This window comes from Triticum urartu, chromosome 4 (genome assembly GCF_003073215.2).
Source record: "Triticum urartu cultivar G1812 chromosome 4, Tu2.1, whole genome shotgun sequence".
NCBI lineage: Eukaryota > Viridiplantae > Streptophyta > Magnoliopsida > Poales > Poaceae > Triticum > Triticum urartu.
In genome coordinates, this window is record NC_053025.1 from 563,911,770 (window position 1) to 563,936,215 (window position 24,446).

The window sequence follows — 24,446 nt, forward strand, 5'->3', positions numbered from 1 at the left end:
CTAGATCGGTTTTCATTCTTCTTTCGGACCGTTCGTCTCAACGAACGTGATCACCGATTTTTCCCGGTTAACGACGCCCATTCGTTTAACCGCTCGTCTCTTTCTTTTCGTCGGATTTATTCCGCGATCGTGATCTCAGATCCGATCTTCGTTCTAGTCTTTCTTCTCGCTCGTTTATCGGAATCAGGTGATTCAAGCGCCTGGAGTTTCGTTTTGAAACCGCCGTTCCGGCTAATCAACTTGAACAAGCCTTTGCTACAGTAAAATTTGACCTAGTTTCAACTTGCTAGAACCGAGTTGTTTTCTTCCGCCGTTTGTTTTCCGTTTCTTTGTTCGGTTCGTTCTTTCTTTGCAACCGGAGTTCTTAAGTTGAACTCTCTGGTTCGTTCTCTTGTTCGAGTTTTACCTGTGCATCAGATGAGTACTTATTGTGTGCTTGTTGTTTGTCTGCGATAGATCACCCGGATTGCGTCGCTTGTTACTTCGAAACCCTAGGTCTCGCGGATCATCAGCAAGGCAAGTAACACTTTGATCATACCTTTTCTACAACCCATGTTTTATTGCATTAGATCAATCCTCTCACATTGCATGATTAGGATCTAATTAAATTGTGGGATGGGAAGTAGATGAGGTAGTACCTATTACGTGTATTATTATGAAACCTTTGGGAGTTACTTCTACGTTTGCTTATTATGCCATGCTATGCTAGTAGACGTGGATTGGGTGAGTGATATCCATGACAGATGTGAGATTGATAATTTAATGGTTTACCTAAGGTGGCAACCTAACACACATCTGGGTGGATTGAGGCACCTGATGTCTATCAGGACTTGCCTGTTTTTATTTCGGACCGCCACCCAGGCTCAAAGGGATCATAAGATCATTCATGCTAGTAACTTCCGTGTGCAGCCACAAGCCATTATGGGCTCTGGCATAGTTGAGTAAGTTGTGCGAACTCTTACCGGTAGACTAGCAGATGTAGGGGAAAGTAGGTGTACCGGTCTACCCACATGTAAGGTGCTAGCGCTTCTGAAAGACTGTGTCTCGGTCATCCGTTTCTCAAACACCCTGTAGTGCGAGAAACCAAACGGAGGCGATCGAGTCTTGTGGGGAAAAGTGCGCAAACCTCTGCAGAGTGTACAAACTAATCATGATTAGCCGTGTCCCCGGTTATGGACAACTTGAGTATCTAGTACTTGAATATCATGTGAATCTCATCATGTTACTTCTAATTAATGTTGTTGGGTTTTAATTGTTCACCTAATTGGGATCGGAATGCTGTTCAACCATTCTCGATGTTTAAAACCACCATGTTAGTTTAAATTAAATTTTATTTCCTTTGCAAGTAGGGAAAAACTGGCTTTACGCAAAACTGTAACCATAGAGCTTTCCACCAGCCATATATGCATATAGTATAGCTGTTTCATTCCATTACTCTCTATGTGTTACATTGCCAGCATATTCCATGTGCTGACCCGTTTTCGGGCTGCAACCTTCATGTTGCAGACTTTTCAGACGACGAGTAAGGTGCTTTTAGGTCGTGGTCCTATACTCAGTGATGCCGTTGGAGTTGATGGACCCATTTATCTTCCGAGTCTTCCGCTGTTATCGTTATTAGATGGCCTTAAGCCATTTTTATTGTAATAAGTTCTCTTTTGAGACAACGATGTAATAAGTGTGTGATTGCCACTCTGCTATAAATCCTTCGATGTACTGTGTGGTGTCAGCATTACTGATCCAGGGATGACACCGGAGCACAGTAGACTTGATCCATTCGGGTCGGGTCGCCACAGAGATGGTATCAGAGCACACGCTGACTGTAGGACACGACCACTAAGTTAAAGCCATAGATCACCATTCTCTTCTCATTTTCTAACTCCTCATCTTTTCTACTCTTTTAGGATGACGAACGCGAAGATTAAGTACGCTCAACCGGATGAAGGCACACCATTTGGATTTCACCTGAAGGAAGTCACCAAGTACTTGAACATTGGATTACCAAGCTTCACGGGAACCTTCAACGCCACTCTGCCTGAAGAGGAGCGCTGGAATATTCAAGCTCACGTTCCGGGAAGGACATTCACACCAATCACGAAGCCCATAGATAGTGTTTTCAATGCACGAACCTGGAGTCTGGGAAGGAGCATGGCAGCTCATATCACCATGGGACGCATTGGAGAAGTTTATCTAGAAGACCTCAAGGACACTATCTACCAGATTTGCGGACGCCGAGATGAACAATGGGAGTTAGTCAGCACCAAGAAGGATAGATCCATTGCATCTTTCATCCAGGAGTTAAACAAGCACATTCGACGCCACGAGAACCAGATGTGCAATGATATGATAGAGTTGAAGAATGCAAAGGCAAGGATCATCGAGCTAGAAGGAGAACTGAAGTCTACACGCAAGGACTACATGGACGAGATCATAGCTCTAGCAAGACACAATGGCGATCTTAAGCAGGAGATTGAAGAACTCAAGAGGAAGTTAGCATCCAAGGAGGGAGACGAGTACGTCGCATGTCCGGACAACTACATCATCATCGACGACACCGATTCGGATCCAAGTGAACCCGACTTTGAAGACGAAGCTGGAGCAGATATCATGGAGTCTTCCACCGGTTCAAATTTCTAGATGACCACCAGATAGTAGTAGTATTCCCCCATGTAAACATCATAGTCGAGCACTTTTGCGATAGTTTTAGACCGATTGTAAGCCCTTGTTTGATTGAATGAAGTGATTTTGTGTGCATTTGCTCATGTGCATTGGGGTAGTGTTTTCTCTTTAGACCTCACTCTATTCTTAATTCTCGTCTTTTCTAAACCCTCAGATGCCTCCGAGACGTGACAATGGATTTCCACCGGAGCTCACTCAGTTGATCCAGCAGCAGAATCAATTGATGCAGATGTTAGTCCAGAACCAGCAGAACAACACCAACAACAACCCACCACCACCACCACCACCTGTTGACCACTTAGCCCGTTTTCTTAGGCTGAATCCGCCGGTGTTTTCCAGTAGCACCGAGCCAATAGTAGCAGACGATTGGCTCCGCAAGATAGGAAGGGAGTTGACCACTGCAGGATGCACAGATGGTGAGAAAGTGAAGTTTGCCGCACATCAGCTAGACGGACCCGCGGCAGCATGGTGGGAGAATTTCACAGCCACTTACCCAGTTGACACTGTCACATGGGATCAGTTTCAGCAAGCTTTCCGCACTGCCCATGTTTCAGCAGGAGCTATGGCCATGAAGAAGCGTGAGTTCCGCAACTTACGCCAGGGAGGAAGGACAGTTGGCCAGTACGTTGACGATTTCAGCAAGTTAGCACGTTATGCCCCAGATGACGTTGCTACGGATGCAGCTAAGCAGGAGAAGTTTCTGGAAGGACTGAATGATGAACTAAGCATGCATTTGATGGTAGCGAGTTTCAACAACTGCCAGGAGTTGGTAGATCGTGCCATCATGATTGAAGGAAAGAAACAGCAGATTGAGAACCGTAAGAGGAAGTATGGACAGGGGAAGTATAACTCTGGAGCCCAGCAGAAGCCCCGTTTTATCCCTAAACCGGGATTTCAGTTTCAGCATACCCATGGAGGAGGTAGTTCGCACAACCATAATGGCCACAAGAATGGTAATGGGAATGGAGGAAGCAACGGCCAGAACCGGACCACCCCATCGACCCCAACCAAGAGAGATCTGAGTCAAGTCACTTGTTTCAAGTGTTCCAAGACCGGACATTATGCCAATGAATGTCCCGAAGGCCAGAATGGAAATGGCAATGGAAGCTCTGGGAAGAAGCCGAACCCTTTCAATAGGGGACAGGTGAACCACGTTAATGTGGAGGAGGTTGAAGATCAGCCCGATGCAGTAATCGGTAAGTTTTTGGTTAAGTCATTTATTGCACTCGTTCTTTTTGATACTGGTGCATAGCATTCATACATATCAAGGGGATTTGTGAAGAAGTATAGCCTGCCCACTAGGATTCTTAAAACGCCTATGTTAGTAAGCTCGCCAGGAGCAGAGTACATGGCCAGACAAGGATGTTTCCAAGTGCCATTAAGTATAGGAAGGCATGTTTTCCCAACGGATTTAATTATTCTGGAGTCCCAAGGTCTGGATGTGATTCTTGGTATGGATTGGCTGTCGATGTATGGAGGAAACATCGATTGCGCCAGTAAGACAATTTTGCTTACCACACCAGAAGGAAGAAGGATCAAGTATGTATCCCGGCATGTGCCAAACAGGACACGAGTAAACTGCCTAACAGGAGTTGTGCAAGAAGAAGTACCAGTGGTAAAGGATTTTCCTGATGTATTTCCTGAGGAATTACCAGGCATGCCACCGGATAGAGACATTGAGTTTTTGATTGAGTTATTGCCAGGTACAGGCCCAATATCGAAGCAACCGTACCGGATGCCAGCAAAGGATTTGGTGGAAATTAAGAATCAGATTAAGGAGTTATTGGATAAAGGTTACATTCGCCCAAGTTCTTCGCCTTGGGGATCACCCGTGCTCCTAGTGGAAAAGAAGGATGGATCATTAAGGATGGTTGTTGATTATTGGGGATTGAATGAAGTAACCATCAAGAATAAGTATCCACTGCCAATGATTAATGATCTGTTTGATCGTTTGCAAGGAGCTAAAGTGTTTTCCAAGATCGATCTGCGATCAGGGTACCATCAATTGAAGATTTGAGAGCAGGACATACCTAAGACAGCATTCACCACAAGATATGGACTGTATGAGTATACCGTTATGTCATTTGGATTGACTAACGCACCTGCCTATTTTATGAACCTGATGAACAAAGTGTTTATGGAGTTTTTGGATAAGTTCGTCGTAGTGTCATTAATGACATCCTGGTTTATTCAAAGAATGAAGAGGAGCATAAGGAACATTTGCGTTTGGTTTTGGAGAAACTAAGGGAACATCAGTTATATGCCAAGTTCAGCAAATGTGAGTTTTGGTTGAAGGAAGTTGGATTCCTCGGACACGTTATATCCGGAGAAGGTATAGCAGTTGACCCCACAAAGGTTGAGACTATAACCGAATGGGAAGCACCAACGACAGTTGGAGAGATCCGGAGTTTTCTTGGACTCGCAGGATACTACCGGAGATTCACTGAGAACTTTTCAAAGATTGCAAAGCCTATGACTGAATTGTTGAAGAAGGATACTAAGTTCAATTGGACTGAGGAATGTGAGGCTAGTTTCCAGGAATTAAAGAAACGCTTGGTTACCTCACCAGTATTGATTTTGCCAGATCAGACCAAGGATTATGAGGTGTATTGTGACGCTTCACATCGAGGACATGGAGCAGTGCTTATGCAGGAAGGAAGAGTTGTTTCATATGCTTCACGACAACTGAAGCCTCATGAATTGAATTATGCCACGCATGATTTGGAGTTAGCAGCCGTAGTGCATGCATTGAAGACATGGAGACATTTCCTCATTGGAAATCATTGTGAGGTGTACACGGATCACAAGAGTTTGAAGTGCATTTTCACTCAGAAGGAGTTGAACCTCCGACAAAGGAGATGGATGGAGCTCATTAAGGATTATGACATGAGATTGCATTACCATCCCGGAAAAGCTAATGTAGTAGCTGACGCATTGAGCCATAAGAGCCATGTCAATATGGTAATGACGGGGAAAATACCCAAGGAGTTAGCAGAAAACCTTCGTGAGCTATGTTTGGAAATAGTTCCGAGAGGCTATGTAGCAGCATTAGAGATTCAGTCAACATTGATGGATAAGATCAGAGAAGCTCAGAAATCTGACAAGGAGATTGCTGCTATAAAAGAGAAATTGAGCGAAGGAAAAGCAAAGGGATTTCGTGAGGATGAGCACGATACCCTATGGTTTGAGGACCGTGTTTATGTGCCAAATGACCCGGAGATCAGGAAGTTGATTTTGCACGAGGCACATGATTCACCGTATTCGATTCACCCCGGGAATACCAAGATGTATTTGGATTTGAAGGAAACATTCTGGTGGACCGGAATAAAGAAGGATATTGTAGCATATGTAGCAGTTTGTGACGTACGTCAGAGAGTAAAGGCAGAGCATCAGAAGCCAGCAGGATTGTTACAACCATTGCCGATACCCGAATGGAAGTGGGATAAGATAGGCATGGATTTTATCACAGGACTACCCAGGACGAAAGCAGGCTATGACTCGATATGGGTAGTAGTTGATCGTTTGACGAAGGTAGCACATTTCATTCCAGTTAAGACCACTTACACCAGTGATAAGTTGGCAAAGATATACATGACTAGAATCATTTGTTTGCATGGAGTTCCGCGAAGTATTGTGTCAGATAGAGGAACTCAATTTACCTCAAAGTTTTGGAATCAGTTGCATGAAACTTTGGGAACGAGACTAGAGTTCAGCACAGCTTTTCATCCGCAGACAGATGGACAGACCGAGAGAGTCAATCAGATTTTGGAAGATATGCTGAGAGCTTGTGCACTAGATTATGGATCTAGTTGGGACGATAACTTGCCGTATGCGGAGTTTTCTTATAACAACAGTTACCAAACCAGTTTGAAGATGGCACCTTTCGAAGCTTTATACGGAAGGAGGTGCAGGACACCGTTGTCATGGGACGAAGTTGGAGACCGTCAATTCTTTGGTCCAGATTTGATTAAGGAGTCTGAACGGAAGGTTAAGTTGATTCGCGATAGGCTCAAGGTAGCCCAGTCCAGGCAGAAGAGCTACGCAGATTCTAAACGCAAGGAGACAGTTTACGAAACCGGAGACAGAATTTATCTTCGAGTATCCCCACTTCGAGGAGTTAAGCGCTTTGGAGTTAAGGGAAAGTTAGCACCGCGTTTCGTTGGACCGTATAAGATCTTGCAACGTATGGGAGAAGTCGCTTATAAGTTGGAATTACCGGAGGAACTGTCAGGAGTTCATGATGTATTCCATGTTTCTCAGCTGAAGAAATGTCACGCCGAGATGGCGGAGGTACCGCTAAGAGATACCGTGCCACTCGAAGCGATTCAGTTGAAGGATGACTTAACATATGAGGAGAAGCCAGTCAAGATTCTCGATTATGCCAGTAGAGTCACCCGCAGCAAGGTCATCAAGTTTTGCAAAGTTCAGTGGAACCATCACTCAGAGGATGAAGCCACCTGGGAGAGAGAAGAAGATTTGCTCAAGGACCACCCTCACCTATTTTCTAGCCAACCCGAATCTCGAGGGCGAGATTCATCTTAAGGGGGGTAGGTTTGTTTGTAACATCCCAAATTTGCAATTTGGAATGTTATACACTAGATCATCATGCATATCATATTTTCTTGCATTTTAGTTGATCCTAGAAATTTCACGCAACTCAAGGACCACGGAGAGAGTTGGAGATTTCGTTATTTTCAATTTGAGAGTTTTCTCAAAATTTGAAAAGAGGATCATTTGATTTATTTATTTCATTTTCAATTATCTTTCCAATATCAAAAATGAGAGAGGGAATAATATGACTTTCCCAAGGTTAGGAAAAATGAAGATCTAATTGAATAAATCAATTTTGGTTTTGCCGGAGTTGTTTGCTTTTATTGGATAGGGAAAAATGCGTGTTTTCGAAAATTGCATTCTAGGCCGGAGAAAAGTTCATTTTGTTCGACTCATTTTTAGGAGTCGGGGAAAATTTACTTTAGAAATTTTGGAGTTCGTTTAGTTTTTTCTTTCTTTGTTTTTCTGCGCGTTGTAACTATTTAAAAAAAAAAAAGAGGAGCAGCTCCTGCGCGCCAGGCCAGCCGGGCCAAGGCCCAGCCAGCCGCCACCGCCCCCAGCCCCTCGCGCGAGCCGAGTCCTAGAAGGACTCTAGGCCGCCGCCCCTCCCCCCCCCCTTTGCCCCTTCCCCAAGCAAGAGACCCCCCCAACCTATATAAATACCCAACACCCCCCCCCCTCTCCACCCCAAGCCGCCGCCTATAGTAGCCGCCGCCTATAGCCGCCGCCGCCTTAAGCCGCCGCCGCCGCCTTAAGCAGCCGCCGCCGCCTTAAGCCGCCGCCCGGAGCCCCGCCTCCCGAGGTAGCCCCGCGCCGCGCCTCTTTTTCTTTCCCCGGTTCGGTTTTTTTCTTAAAAGAACCGTTCCGTTTCTTTTCCGTTTTCTTTCCGGTTTTTCTTTTCGGTTTCTTTTCCGAAAACCCTAGATCGGTTTTCATTCTTCTTTCGGACCGTTCGTCTCAACGAACGTGATCACCGATTTTTCCTGGTTAACGACGCCCATTCGTTTAACCGCTCGTCTCTTTCTTTTCGTCGGATTTATTCCGCGATCGTGATCTCAGATCCGATCTTCGTTCTAGTCTTTCTTCTCGCTCGTTTATCGGAATCAGGTGATTCAAGCGCCTGGAGTTTCGTTTCGAAACCGCCGTTCCGGCTAATCAACTTGAACAAGCCTTTGCTACAGTAAAATTTGACCTAGTTTCAACTTGCTAGAACCGAGTTGTTTTCTTCCGCCGTTTGTTTTCCGTTTCTTTGTTCGGTTCGTTCTTTCTTTGCAACCGGAGTTCTTAAGTTGAACTCTCTGGTTCGTTCTCTTGTTCGAGTTTTACCTGTGCATCAGATGAGTACTTATTGTGTGCTTGTTGTTTGTCTGCGATAGATCACCCGGATTGCGTCGCTTGTTACTTCGAAACCCTAGGTCTCGCGGATCATCAGCAAGGCAAGTAACACTTTGATCATACCTTTTCTACAACCCATGTTTTATTGCATTAGATCAATCCTCTCACATTGCATGATTAGGATCTAATTAAATTGTGGGATGGGAAGTAGATGAGGTAGTACCTATTACGTGTATTATTATGAAACCTTTGGGAGTTACTTCTACGTTTGCTTATTATGCCATGCTATGCTAGTAGACGTGGATTGGGTGAGTGATATCCATGACAGATGTGAGATTGATAATTTAATGGTTTACCTAAGGTGGCAACCTAACACACATCTGGGTGGATTGAGGCACCTGATGTCTATCAGGACTTGCCTGTTTTTATTTCGGACCGCCACCCAGGCTCAAAGGGATCATAAGATCATTCATGCTAGTAACTTCCGTGTGCAGCCACAAGCCATTATGGGCTCTGGCATAGTTGAGTAAGTTGTGCGAACTCTTACCGGTAGACTAGCAGATGTAGGGGAAAGTAGGTGTACCGGTCTACCCACATGTAAGGTGCTAGCGCTTCTGAAAGACTGTGTCTCGGTCATCCGTTTCTCAAACACCCTGTAGTGCGAGAAACCAAACGGAGGCGATCGAGTCTTGTGGGGAAAAGTGCGCAAACCTCTGCAGAGTGTACAAACTAATCATGATTAGCCGTGTCCCCGGTTATGGACAACTTGAGTATCTAGTACTTGAATATCATGTGAATCTCATCATGTTACTTCTAATTAATGTTGTTGGGTTTTAATTGTTCACCTAATTGGGATCGGAATGCTGTCAACCATTCTCGATGTTTAATAACCACCATGTTAGTTAAATAAATTTATTCCTTTGCAGTAGGGAAAAACTGGCTTTACGCAAAACTGTAACCATAGAGCTTTCCACCAGCCATATATGCATATAGTATAGCTGTTTCATTCCATTATTCTCTATGTGTTACATTGCCAGCATATTCCATGTGCTGACCCGTTTTCGGGCTGCAACCTTCATGTTGCAGACTTTTCAGACGACGAGTAAGGTGCTTTTAGGTCGTGGTCCTATACTCAGTGATGCTGTTGGAGTTGATGGACCCATTTATCTTCCGAGTCTTCCGCTGTTATCGTTATTAGATGGCCTTAAGCCATTTTTATTGTAATAAGTTCTCTTTTGAGACAACGATGTAATAAGTGTGTGATTGCCACTCTGCTATAAATCCTTCGATGTACTGTGTGGTGTCAGCATTACTGATCCAGGGATGACACCGGAGCACAGTAGACTTGATCCATTCGGGTCGGGTCGCCACACTGATCTTCGTCAAATTCATCAGAGTTTGACGAATTTCGAAAAATCGCCCATTCACCCCTCTCTGAGAGTAAACCTGCGCTTTGAAATTGTCTCTTCATGAATTTTTGCATGCACCTAGATCACTTGAGCATCTTTCATATCAAAACATTATGTTTTTTAAAATTGCTATCTTTTTCAAATTTGTTGTTCATGTGGGAGTATATTCAGGCTTCGAAAGCAATTAGCAGAGTCACCGCATGCCATTTTAGTGGGTATTCCTTACACCTCCCTCGAACTATACCTACATAAATATAGTAAGATGGGATGTTTATCCTAAAGCTTCATAAAATCAAGTTAGCAACACTCTCTTCTCCTTACCACAAGACATGAAGTGTGCCAAACACAAAGATGTGATGGAGATAATGACAGTGGTCTTGTGAGCCATGTCAAACACTTTAGTTGGGTGTCTGTTTATCTGCACATGTATTTATAGTACTAGATTTTTTTCTTAGTGAAGTATGGTGGAGATCGAGTATGCATTTTGGTCAATACTGGAGGTTTCATGCCTACTTTCCTTCTCATACTAATTATTTATGTACTTTTGTTTGTTTCCAACACAAAAGATTTTAGTTCAGTATCCAGCTCCATCATTAATTGTTGAGATTAATTTCTTATGATGAGTATAATGGCAAACAAATGATTTATTAATAATCACATGAAATTTAGCTCATACCATTCATTTGCATCTAAGACCGGCTTTAGATGTTGAGATTGGAAGCAAATTTCTATGGTGCTGATTGGAGGAAACTGTATAGGCCTAAAAAAGTTGTGGGTGGAGTTTTTAGGGATATACAACAGCCAAACTGAGAAAACTCGCGACAACTTTTTTACATGCACAGTTCTGTTGTTTTGGTTTTTTTTCTTCTTTCCTTCAAATGGTTCTTTTTAGAGACATCATATATGCTAAAAATATGTTGGATACATGCACTTCATTTATTTATTTTGAGAAACTCACTAGTACAAACTAGCAGTACAAAACTAATCACAAACATCACACACACAATAGCCTCCACCGCTATGAATATGACAATGCCCACGAGGGATTCCGAAGTAATGGCACCACTTAATGCATGAATCATTGTTACTACATTCTACTTTAATAGCATGGCCCTTGCAGTCCCCTTGAGCTACATCCATATATAAATAAACAGAGTAAGATACGCAAGTTATCTCATGGTATTGTCAAAACAAGAAGCAATGTATGGACGCATCATTATCTTGAAGCTTCATAGAACAAGTTTGCAACGCATTTCATCTCCTTACCAGAAGACACGAGGAGTGCCAACATAAAAATACATGTGATAGCAACAACGATTGTGGTCTTACAAGCCATGGCAAACACTTTGAATGGGTCTTGGTTTATGTGGACATGTATTTATATGACTAAAAAGATTGCGTGATGGATAATTTTTTATTTGCAACATAGTACAATGGAGATTAGATATGCATGTATGTGAAGATAGGGTGTCCCACACTTATATGTTCTTCTCAGACTAATTATTTATCTATTTCTATCTGTTTCCCTCACGATACATTTAAGTTCATTATCTAGCTCTCGCATTTGTTTGTTGAGATTTAAAACACCTTTTGACGATATGTATTTGGGCAAATAAATGCTTGAAAGTAGTAGTGTTCATCTTATATCCAGTACTGGCATTAGTTGTCGAAGATTGCACATTTCTGTGACGTCAATAGTAGAAAACTACTCCCTTCGTTCCTTTTTTTAGATTCCAATAAGAGACAACATACGAAGCAAAATAAATGAATCTACACTTTAAATTACGTCTATATGCATCTGTATGTAGTTCATAGTGAAATCTCTAGAAAGACTTATATTTAGAAATAGAAGGAGTAATTAACGTCTCCTCCCACTGAACGAACATCCTCCAAAAGACTAAAATAAATTCAACAAAAATGTGAGCACTAGTGCAAGTCTAACACTTGAATCCTGATGGGTTGATTCCACCAACAAACCTAACCATCTGAGCAACACTTGGTTTATGTCATGAAATCAATCTTGACATGCACTTCCTCTAAATGTTCTTATATTTCTTTATCGAGGAAGTGTTTTTTTACATGGTAATACGTGTCTCTTTTATATCATAAGGATTAATTTACAAGCCACGTACAAACCGACCTGGCAAAACTGAAAAGACAGCAAAATGCTAGCCTTTGCATAAAGGAACAATAGTCAAGAAGTAAAAGTACAATCTAGACCGAAGAAACCTCTGAACTTGAGACCAACGCCTGTCACCTGCCTCTGGAACCACCATAGCAGCCATCAAAGGAAAAAATGACGGATCACCTTCACACCCGAGCTCGAAGCGGCTCCATCGCTGATATACAGCTTTGCGGACCTCCAAGGTGGCTCACCAAAAGCGAAACCATTACCGTTGAACGAATCAGACCGGGACAACACCCCGGACACCCCAGACACACCCCCACACGACTAAGACGCCGGAGGAGAAAACCACACCTGCCATCCACGAACCACGAACCCAGCACACGTTCCACCATCTTCTAGATGTCGCCGATGCAGACCACAATCTGCATCCACTCCTAGACTACCTCCCAAGCTCCGCGCCGGCGTTGGAGCAAACGCCGTCGCAACGGCAGAGCCCGAGGACACAGGTCCACCATGAGGATGTCGCCGCCGCCACGCCATCCTTACTTGACCAGATTGATTTTCAAATTCATCCCCAACCATAAGACCGATCGCCTCGCTGGAGTAGGATCTGAAGAAATTTTATTCAGCGCCACCATCGCCGCCGCCGAAGCCGACGATGAACAGCCTAAAAATCTAAACTACGAGAGTAAAAAAGATCCACACGCGTGGATCCGGCGAGCCCCTCACCACTGACGACCAAGGCTGCTGCCGGAGGGCGGCGGCGGTGGAGACTCCTCGCGGCAGCAAGGGCGTCTGTTCTTCCTTCGAGGAAGTATTTATAGGCCTAAAAAGGTTGCGCGGTGGAGAGATATTTTTGGAAAATGAGTATGCATTTTAATGGTGCGAGAGTATCATACCTATTCCACTTTTTATTCACAAATTCAGTTATCTATTTCTATTTATATCTCACGATATTTGTAGTCTGTTATCCAAACCCCTGCATTAGTTTCAGAAGATTGAAAACATTAAGGGTACATTAATGGTGTGTACTAGAACAAGCATACGATTTATATGTAGTAATCGAGATGAGCTTTGATAATGTCCATGTATGTCAAGCCCCGACATTGGTTTCTGAAGATTAGAAGCAGAGGAGAGGATATAGGAATGAATCAACGAATCCTGTGCGTCGACAGATTTGGGGCGCACACACAAACAATCGAGTAAGAGGAGTAGATACTAGGTTTCCTAAGACACCAAAAAAATTGGCCCTGTTTATTCTGACAGTGTGTGATTTTAAAAGAGGTGACCTGAATCATATGATTAAAAAATGTCAGGCTTTCAGCCGTCCTCAATTCTGAAGAAAGCCGTCAGGCACAAAAGAACAAATTTTCATTTCGCTTTGGTTGGGGTGCGCCAGGCCCAGCCAGCAGTGCAACGGCTGGGCGACACACAAGGGCCCCAGTAGCAAGCTACTGTGGTGGGCCCTCCCCCATAAAAAATAAATTTAATATCGTTGTGGACACATGGCCCACATATCAGATATTAAACTGATAAGAACAGATACTACACTTGATCTTAGCCAAAAGGCCGAGAAAGGTATGCCTCTCCCTTCTGCCGTGGGTCTGCTTATATAGCGCGTCTTCGACTCCCCTCCGCCTTGGCTGGGCGAGGTGGGACTAAACGAGAGAGCGCAGCGCAGCTCTCTGTTCCGTTCGTTGTTTCGAGAGGCTCTGGTCGGTTTACTTGGGCCGTAGTTGAATAAGGCCCAACATAGATGGATTGCTGATTCCCGTAGCATGGCCCGACAGCGGAACTTGCCTATTTTCATCTTCGGATGGCGGCAACGCAAGACTGAGAAGGTAAACTCCGTTGATCGAGTTTGCGCCAATGGCTTCTCAAAAAAAAAAAATGCGGCAATGGTGTCGTGGGTAGGGGTAGAGGTCAGCGGCCGACGAGTGCCGACCTCTTGTGGTGCGACCGTGCATGTAGCACAACACCGGCGCACGGCTAGCAGGAGTAACAGCGGCGAGCGGGGACGGTCAGCATCTTTCCGGGTTATAGGGTTGCATTTGCACATATGTGAGGATCTCAAATCTGTCAACGCACGGGTTATGGTTATATCCGCCGTCCAAAGATGAAAATAGGCACCAGTTCTTGGAGCACAGCATGTTAAAGCATGATGTAGTAAACCGAACGCTGGTCCCCAGCTGACCGATCGCACAAACCTGCAAGTAATCTGCCAAGAGGGTTTTGCTCAAGGCGGTGACGTCGATCGGCTTCGTCCAACATGCATGGTGGTGTCTCCTGTTATTCAGGACTGCACAAGTTAACGGATGTATAACAGTCAGTGCCGGTGGGCGACAGCCCGAGACAGCAACATGAACAGAACAGGTGTACTATATCTTTTACAAGCACAGTGTGACTAATTTAGCTGATCCACTAGTAAGCACAGCCAGATATACTACTCGCTCCGTTATGAAATATATGACGTTTAAGCAGTTCAAATTGAATTGCTTAAACGTCATATGTTTCGTAACTGAGGGAGTACATACTAATTTAACTGATTCACTAGCTTCCTGGAGGAGGGCTCGCACCCGGTTGTCACACGCAACGGGAAAGACGAAACGCGGGTCTCTTCTCTTCTGCCGACTGTTGCCTCATGGGCCACTCTGTAAGTAAGTAAATACTCTATGGTTGCCGCGGCGGCAGGACATGCCTACCACATCTGGGCTGGGGCGCTCAAACTAATATACAACGCGCTCACATTTGCAGGCCGCAGCAATGAACGAATTCCTCGATAACTCTCCTCTGTCATGGGGTAGAGGAGTTCACCCAGATCTCTTGGGGCACAGGGGTGCTCTGCGTCTCCGCAGGAGAGGGGCTGACAAGCCTTTGGACCGTCTTCAGAGCAGTTGTTAACTGCGCAAATGAAGGGCGCAGATTCGGATCCCTGGAGATCCATAAACCAGATAACAGTAGAATCAGCGACATATTTCTGAGTTGTCAATTAAGACCTAAACAGGAAGATATGAGAAAAGAGTGCTCTGGAAACTCAGACTTACTTCTGCCAGCACTCCCATATGATCCTAGCGACTAGAGGATCGATTTCCTTGGGGATATCAAGCCTTCGGTCCTGGAAGCCAACTGCTCCCACGACTTGCATCGGGTTCATCCCACCCCACGGCATTCTTAGTGTTGCCAGCTCCCACAAGATGACACCAAAGCTGTAGACATCACACCTGCATTCCCAGTAATGGTTGAGTAAGATTAACTAAGATGCGACACCACTTGAGGAAAAAAGAAAAGGAAAAGAAGATGAACGAAACAAGCTGAAGGACTAATGGTCCTTCTAAAGTATAGGAGCAATATTGTATCCCATCACAACTCTAGGAGTCAAAACTGAGAACATGCCTTTGAAGGATAGTCACACACGCACATAGTCGTTATATACCAACATACAGTGTGTGTTTTTATAGCTTACCAGGTTTGCCACCTGGTACCAAAATACAGTGTTAGATCTGTTATCCAGTATTATTTTCATGTCAATGTTGGTGTGGTGTCTACGATACTGCTCTGTAAACACTAAACGGCACCGGAGCCAATTGACAGCTATCGTTATTTTCTGGTTCAAGCTTGGGTAATGTTACTTTGTTTATGCTCTTAACATATAAAGCAAGGGTTACCCCCCTTGCTTGAAAAAAATGAAAACACAACAATTCAAATGGGAAGATCTCTCTTTCACATGGACTATTCTGAATGAATAAGTAAACGAGACTTGCAAGGACATGAAGAAAACAGTTAGAATGAAATGCATCAAGAATCACTCACTTTTCATTTGATTGCTCATTCCGCAAGACCTCAGGTGCCATCCACTCAGGCTGGTGGAATAAAATTTTAGATTAAAAACAAGAACTAGTAAGTATTTAGTGTGACTAAAGAAACTGAAAATCGCCCCGTAATAGTACAGATTAGAGGTGCTAATTACTTACAGTTCCAGCAGTTGATTTGGATGATAAAAATGTGCTGTGCTTCAAGCGTGAAAGTCCAAAATCACAAACCTGCCTCATATCATTGGTGAACCAACAGACCAAACCCAACATTAATATGACTACGAGCCATCAAGTTCTAATTGTTAAAATGCAAAAAGAGAACACACCTTGACATTCCAATTATTGTCGACCAGCAAGTTAGGTGATTTAAGATCCCGGTGAACAATTGTTGGTACACTAGTGTGCAGGCAATTCATGCCCTTGGCCTAATGAGAAAACAGTCATCTACATAAGCAGGGGCAAACAAACAAAATGGCAAAAAATTATGGAAGATTTTTCCATACCACATCAATGGCCATCTTAATCCTCCGCTTCTCGTCAATTTGGCAGCCAGGACGGTGAAGGATCTTATATAAACTTCCCCTAAGCAATAAAATAACAATGAAATCAAGGATGGACCATCAAAGTTGAACCAATAAATCCATTCTAGACTTGCTTAAGACTGGAACACAAGTTACATGACATTATGCTAGAGCCATATGCCACCTCCAGTAAACCAAAATACTTCTGTTCATCAGATTTTATGAATCCAACTAACAGAAGTATTTTCTCAACAAAGTACTCCCTCCGTCCGAAAATACTTGTCATCAAAATGGACAAAAAAAGATGTATCTAGAACTAAAATACGTCTAGATACATCCCCTTTTATCCATTTTGATGACAAGTATTTCCAGGCGGAGGGAGTAGCATGTAGCACCTTCAGTATTAGGTGCCAATTCAAAGCTAGGTGTTCAAAGGAACTTCTCATGTAGGAATTTCTTCAATCATATCTGTACCCAGATACTTCTAAGAGTGGCGTAGCAAGCCTACCCGGGCAAGGTCTACTCACTGGAACACTGGCAACCATTGGCCCCAATAACATCACTACTAATCCCCTAGATAACAACAATATTTAAGAGAGACTAGCCAGAGCAGCCCAGGCAGCTGCCCGGGTCAGGAGCTAGCTCCACCCCTGCTTCTAAGTTGTAACTTGATTCAGGAAAAGCATGAGATTATACCAAGATATGCATAAAATAAGATAGATACAAAACTGGTATACCTTGGAAGATACTCAGATACAATAGATAAGTTTGGAGGGCGTGTAACAGCACCCATAAAGAGAACGATATTTGGATGACGCAGTCGACGCATAATCCGCACCTTGCAAAGAGAATATATGCAATTACAAAAAGAAGTGCATCAAGAATGAACTAAACCAGAATATATAGTATACACTGAGTACTCTTGGAAAAAAACGTATAATTTCACCTACTTCACTTCGAAATTCATCCAAAGCATCGCCATAGAAATCTTGATCCAAGAATTTCTTCACAGCTACTTCCTGCAAATTAACAGAAAGTTCAGTGCGCTGACAGAACCAACTTAAGAAGGAAAAAGTGAAGATGGTCCATGATTTGGTCTCTAATCATGTCGACCATTTCATGCATGAAACATCCTGTAAAAAGGACCAATCTCAGGATATACAAACAAAGGGAAATAACTGCTTACTGTTCCATTCCAATCAGCACGGTATACCTCGCCATATGAACCTATTGGAAGGAGGAAGCAATTCATTCAATTATTTCTCATGGAGAACTACAAAGATGCAAGTTCGCAACAAATTGGCTCTTAATAGCGCAAAGATTAGAAGTACATAACTGAGCCACACTAATAATTTGACAGTGTATGACAGTATAATATAAATATATAAATATTTCTCCCTAAACCTAAGAGTGTCAGTTCAACTTGTTAGTGCAAAGGGCAGTAAGGAACACATCAAAACTTGGTTGCAAAGAAATACCTAAGCCAATCCGTTCACCAATCACAAGATCTTCCCAGAGAATTTCACATTCAGAAACATCATCGAACACGCAATCAAGCCTGTGTGACCTGGCAGAGGATGGTGAAACAGATTCTGAATTTCTTGATGGCATCGACACATCCATGAATCTGTCAAGTGGAGATTTCTTTGGATCAGGAGGCAACTTCTTATGGTCTTGCTTTCCGTCGAAGTTATGTTCACGTTCTTTTGCTTGGTTCTGAACTGAATTAGTCGGAACCCTTCGTTCAGTAGAATCACCCCATTTATGTCTTCCAAATGGTGGTTGATCCTCCAGTCTAGAACCTGTAGGACCTTTGCTCAAATCACCACGCATAGCCATTTCAGCAGCCTTCCCAATCTCAGCTACAGAAGGCATCTTCATGGCAGAGGAACCAGCCATAAAACTGTCATTATTGTGAGCTGACACTGCATGTGATCCATCATTGCGTGCTCCAATATTAAGATTAATATTATTTGCAGCAGATCGTGGCACCTGCGGCGATGATACAACATTATCACCAACATTCCTACGTGCAAATGAGTCCTGAACATAGTTGTACTGCTTGTTGTTGGAAACATCATTGTACGGGGACCAGTTTTTCATAACCAATCTTTGCTGTGGCCTTCCAGTGCTAGGGACTACATTTTCTCTACGCCTTTGTAACTCGTTGTTTCTATTATCTGGCCCGTTGAATGGTACTGAAGCTTTCTTTGGCTCAATACGCCCAAAAGGATTAAGCTCAGCAAATAGGTTATTAGACTCTGTATTTTCCTGGTGACCTGGGCTTAGTTTTATATTCCTGGCCCCAGGATGTTCTCCACCTGGGGGTACAACTTTATGCTGTGATGATGTACCAGCAGAAGTCGACGGCTCATCCGATTGTGCATGAGGAACTAATGTCCAAGAACCATCAAAAATATCTGCAGCGGTAACAGATGGTGTACCACTGGAAGAGGTTTGTGAATGTGTTATGGCCGCCTCTTTCTCGTATCCAGATTGACTGGCCGATATCCAATCACCACTGTTTAACAAAGGTATTTGGCTACCTTTATGTTCAAGTGGCAATGCATTGGCACCCAGAGTAGGATAAATGGTACTTGATGACCCAGCCATTTGATTCAGTCCAGGTTTCTGGCCAAGTTTATGGTTGGAATTTGACGAACTGCCCTTCCAACTTAAGACATCTGCTGGAATAAGAGCACCAGGAGCAGCCATCAGATCTACCAAAAACTCCCTGCAGGTTGCAGCACAAAAACTATTTAGCAAATTTGACAAAACAAATGAATTAAAATATATCGGCAATAGTTGTAACAGATGAACAATGCACTTGGATTGTGTTTCCCTGAGAAATTACTATGACGTGAATAAATCACAATGCCCAATCTTGTCAATACCTTTCTTTGTCCACCTTTATTATGTTAACAGCATCATCCTCATCACCAGTGTAATTACTCCCTTTGACAAGTTTGCATGGAATGCCAACACTATCAGCAAGAATCTGCACAAAGAGCCACATGAGCTATAAGAATGCTATGTATGTTAGGCAAGTGAACAGATCTAGTGCTATCTTCAATATATTTGGGTTTTTCTGCATTTGCTCTTGACTCTTAAGCACTGTCAGTTTATTTTTATACAGAAAGGGGAAATTCATCAATTAGTAATGAATACAGTACCAAGATGTTGCTCCTGCTGTCTGATAGGCTCATGAAGAAACACATGTAAACACATAATAACCCACTCAAATGGCCAACTACATCAATAATTTGGTATGCTTCCACAGACATGGTGACATCAGTCAATCTTGTAACAAGCTACAAAGATACTTCTTTCACAAGATATAACATAGGTAAGCACGTGGCATGTAGTGATTATTAAATAACTAAACATGTCAAACAACGAAGGAAGTATTTTAGGTGAAGATTGATCCTCCCTTCTATACCAGGCAAAAATGCTGACTAATTTTAATTTTTAAAGCAAGACATCCTAAATTAGACAGAGAACAAATTTATACTGATATTATCTACGAGTGCACACATCGTAATAACCAAAAGAGTTCAAGTATGGAAGTTGTCCAAACCAAAGCCCGGTGGAACCATCATACTATCTCTTAGATGTTTCTTTTCATACCCTCTATTCCGCCACAGCCACATGTTAGGCCCAGGCACCTCTATCCATGTGAAGCCGGTGCTGGTGTCAAGCTGTGTAATGCCGGCTGCAGATGCCGCCTGGGGTCTATATAATTTATTGGTTGCCCAGTTCCAGGTTTGACAATGATAAATAGATGGAAATGGAGCAAGGATAGTGTTTAAACTTAACTTCGGTCAACAAACAGTGAAATAAATGTACACATAGGTTCAAGGTTAACTTCGTGGGTGAGTGAGTCCATTGGCATTAGGTTTTACCATTCTGATCAGGGTGGCTATCGGTATGGGCTTAACATATTTATCCAAGCCATGGACCAGGAACTGGTTAAAGATTGATAAAACTGCACTTTTCAAAGGTCCGCCTGGTATAAATAAGACTGGCAGAGGGATGAAAATGGAGCGGAAACTTCCCGTCCATTCCGTAATAAAATGGAAACAGAGCACAGAAATGGAAACGAAAATTTATACAGCAGCAGCTGAAACGCAAACGGAACGGCGTGTTCCGGCATAACTCCCGCATAAACAGAATTTCGGTATCCGCACATGCGAAAAAATGCATTTATCTTTAGTCTATATGGGCCAGCCCATATACATTTTTGGCCCAACCAAATCATATCCACCAAAAACTTCATCCACTACTCCTGTAATCGTCGTCCCTGACTACACGTTTCCACTCCCATCCTCCACGCCTGCTCACCGTCAAACCTTGTTGCCTCTTCTTTGGCGCATAACCTAACAAGTTTGTCGGTTTGGTTGTGTTTTTTTGTATGGTCCAAGAGGTTTTCGAGTTCTTTCAAACTTTCGCTTTTGTATCGTGTCCGCATCGTATTTGCTCTGTATTCGTTTCCGGCAATATCTGCTTCCGTAATCATCTCCAGTATTTCTGTATTTGTTTCCGCTTCTGCTAAGAAATACGAAAACAAATGTGGCGGCACTCAGTTCTGTCACTTCCGCTCCGTTTTCAGCCGAGTGAGAGATGTTCTACAATTCTGAGGGGACAAAAGGGGCACTACACGTGCACTTCCCGACATACACACATAGAGAGGGAGGGAGGGAGCTGACCTTGAAAAGTAGGGCACGGTGACGAGACAACCCTAATTTAATGCAGCCAATTGGCAGCAAGCTAGTATGTAGTGAGGTTCTCAGCTGAGTACTTGTCTCCAACCACCTTGCAAGCATAGCATTTGCATCTTTCACAGGTCCACCTAGATTATCTGTAACAAGATCAGCTATCCTTTGCACTAGGAGTGTAATATTTGCAACAGGGAAGTCCAACAATATGCATTGCGCCACTTGCTCCATCTCCTGCAAGGCAGTATCAACTGCACGGTTGATTACGATGACTTCAAAGCCCAGGTCCCCGATGCCTGTTTGAAGGTCTTCTAGTGATGGCATCTTCCCCTGCCTAGAGGCCTCCATGGAGGGGTCAAATATGTCGTAGAAACCATCGACAACTTTCTCATGATAATCGAGGCAGTTGTAGTCCTGGAAATCAGAATGGATCACAATTGTAAATACACTCACAGAGAATTTGAGATTAATTAATAAATCAAAGAGGAAAAGACGCGGATATTTGCCTAGCCAAGGAGAATAGCTACAACAACAAAGCAGCAGTGAATAGCATCTGGCACACTAAGTATATGAATGACATCAAAACAGCACGTAGAAAAACAGCTAGATGCGATCCAGCAGCGAATATTTTTTACAAATGGACAGCACATTTTGTTGAATGTTGAGCATGTAAGCTGAATTGCGGTCAGGAAAGAACACCAATATCTGTCTTCTCTCTATAAATAGGAAGCAGTAACAAATAGCATATCTATAGCTTTGATGTGGTCGAGCAAGCCTGTTGTTGCTACCACAAGCACCTCTGGCCTGAATCATCCATATTGCCTTCTTATTACTTTCTACTTCTGCAGTAGCTTGTAGCACCTCTCCTCTTATGTGATTTTGACTGTGGACCCAGGTGAAGCTTGCCAGCAAACCAGATCTAGCTACTCTTCTTCTTCCGTTTTGCGAATTATCCAGATCTAGCTACTGCCCACTACTATCCAACAACCCCCATTGACCTAGTTTAAATGTGAATATAGTGACATGAACAGAAAAGCTTTACTTATATTCCAACTAAAAAACTTTACTAATTCAGACAATGATAGATAAACTTAGTAGTATCATGGATTAAAATGGTAAATGGTGGAGGTTAACTAGCAAGCAAATAGCACCACCGGAATCTGGCTCGACATTTGTTTGAACCATGAATCTTGCTCCACATTAAGTGCGTCAATTCTGAAAACTGGCGTAATTAAGCAACCGCAACCTAATGGTGCTACTATCTCATTAGAGAACTGCGCGGTTCAGCATTCCAGCTCAGCTCGAATGGAATTCGCCGGTGCGGAGTGGAGCCTCACCCAGTAGCGGCGGGAGAGCGAGTCGGCGGTGTGGCCGTCGTCCCGTCCGGCGGCGAAGCGGTCGCCCCCGCCGAGGCTCATGAGCTTGGCGTCCCTGATCTGGTCCCTGTCCCGGTCCCCCGCGCAGTCGCTGTTGGACGCCGACAGCGCCATGGCGAGCTGCATCTGGAACTCCTCCTCCGAGTACATGTAGTCGTCCCCGCCCGCTGCGCCTCCCCCTCCCCCACCAACCCCCGCCGTGGGCGTCGTCGCCACCGGGGCGGAAGGGGACGGGGCGGAGGCCGTCGGCGTCGCCGCGGACAGCGCGGGCGCGGGCGCCGTCCCCGACGGGGAGCTCGCCGGCGAGGTCGACGACGACTGCGGCTGCGACGAGGAGGCGTCGTTGGAACGGTGCTGCCACTTGATCTTGCTCTTGAACAGGTTCTTCATCTCCGCGACTCGCAATCCCCTGCTCGGCCAGGGGCTCCGAGTCTCCCCACCCCAGGTTTTTATCTGGCTGGCCGCGGGGCGCGTGGAGCGACGGTGATCGGCGGGGAGGGGTGGCAGAAAGTCTCCGTGTCGTGATCGCGTCGCCACCGCCAGGAGGAGGGGGACGGGGCGGGGGAAGGTGGGGAAAGCTTGCTCGGTAAGCGAGCGAGCGGGCAGATGTTTCCGAGGGGGGAGACTGCGAAAACGCGGTGCTGTGGGGGTAACCTCCGCTGGGGGCTTTGGGCCGGGTTTCCGGGATGTTTACCCGACGAAACCGCCGGGTTTAGCACGACGCGAGTAAAGTTCACGGGGGCGGCGGGCGGCGGCGGGGGGCGGGGGCCACTGGAGACTGCGACGCGAGTGCAGCAGACGGCGGGGAGCCGGCCGCGGGTCGTGGGCTCGGGCCCGTCTCATGGCGCGGTCATGTGTCGTCTGGGGGCACCGAGGCCAACTCCACCGTGCGATCTCAAACGGACGTCCGTTTTGTTCGGATTCTGTCCGTTTGAGTAGCGATTTGGAGTCGTGTTCGGGCGTGTCCTAGTATGCGGTGGCCGTGCGCCCACCACGCGAACGCATCCTTTTGCCCTATCCTGTCCGTCAGAGCCAAAAATGCTCAAATTTTCATCAAAACTAGTTTACAACCTAAATATTTGTCTGAAAATTAAAATAGTTTTACAACCCAATTAAAATTGTCTTTAATAAAATATTTTTACAACCAAATCGAAATTGTCTTGACTAAACATAAAATAGACCAATATATCTATTGGTTGCCAATGTGATCCCACACGTGCTCAACCAAGTCATTTTGAAGATTCAAATGAGAGTGCCAATCACGCATCTCACGATGGAATTGAGCAAACTGTTCAAATGTGGCCGGGTCTTGGTACAGGGGCTCAATATTTTCACCTTGATAGTCAAATCCTTGGTCGAAGATACTCTCATCACGCTCGTCATCGACGATCATGTTGTGCATGATCACACAAGCAGTCATCACCTCTCAAAGCTTCCTTTCATCCCATGACAGTGCAGGGTTTCGAACGATACCCCACCGGGATTGAAGCACACCAAAAGCACGTTCCACATCCTTTCTAACACTCTCTTGCATTTGGGCAAATCTCTTTCTCTTCTTACCTTGGGGTTTCGAGATTGTCTTCACAAAAGTTGACCACTGAGGATATATACCATCTGCTAGATAGTATCCCTTATTGTAATGGTGGTCGTTGATCTCAAAGTTGACAGGTGGGGAGTGGCCTTCTGCAAGCCTCGCGAAGACTGGAGAACGCTGCAGCACGTTGATATCATTGTGAGAACCTGCCATGCCGAAGAAAGAATGCCATATCCAAAGATCATGTGATGCCACCGCTTCTAATATGACAGTGCACGCCTTGGCATGCCCTTTGTACTGGCCCTGCCAAGCAAATGGACAGTTCTTCCACTCCCAGTGCATACAATCTATGCTGCCAAGCATGCCTGGAAAGCCTCTAACTGCGTTGG

At 44.4% G+C, this 24,446-nt stretch overlaps 1 protein-coding gene and 1 non-coding gene across 2 annotated transcripts; both read right to left on the reverse strand.

Moving 5' to 3' along the window:
• Positions 1-13,484: 13,484 nt before the first annotated feature.
• On the reverse strand, positions 13,485-13,681 carry LOC125555203. The gene has a single exon (XR_007304636.1). It is a non-coding gene; the product is annotated as a U2 spliceosomal RNA (small nuclear RNA).
• On the reverse strand, positions 13,485-23,191 carry LOC125552710 (serine/threonine-protein kinase EDR1-like). Its single transcript, XM_048716383.1, has 13 exons — positions 22,485-23,191; positions 21,139-21,561; positions 19,327-19,430; positions 17,911-19,166; positions 17,619-17,659; positions 17,383-17,451; positions 17,170-17,270; positions 16,415-16,493; positions 16,238-16,336; positions 16,071-16,139; positions 15,910-15,959; positions 15,144-15,320; positions 13,485-15,031 (listed from the first exon to the last, which is right to left on the reverse strand). Exons 1-13 carry the CDS (start codon positions 22,911-22,913, stop codon positions 14,893-14,895), a joined length of 3,036 nt encoding a protein of 1,011 aa, XP_048572340.1. The 5' UTR covers positions 22,914-23,191; the 3' UTR covers positions 13,485-14,892.
• Positions 23,192-24,446: the final 1,255 nt, after the last annotated feature.

What these genes read in the sequence shown, in the direction of transcription:
- LOC125552710 (XM_048716383.1), bottom strand. Translation starts at nt 22,913, where the DNA reads ATGAAGAACCTGTTCAAGAGCAAGATCAAGTGGCAGCACCGTTCCAAC. An exon ending in TGGTGAACGGATTGGCTTAG is followed by an intron (nt 17,660 to 17,910) that starts GTATTTCTTTGC and finishes TCCTTCCAATAG; the next exon opens with GTTCATATGGCGAGGTATAC. An exon ending in TTAAGATGGCCATTGATGTG is followed by an intron (nt 16,337 to 16,414) that starts GTATGGAAAAAT and finishes TTTTCTCATTAG; the next exon opens with GCCAAGGGCATGAATTGCCT.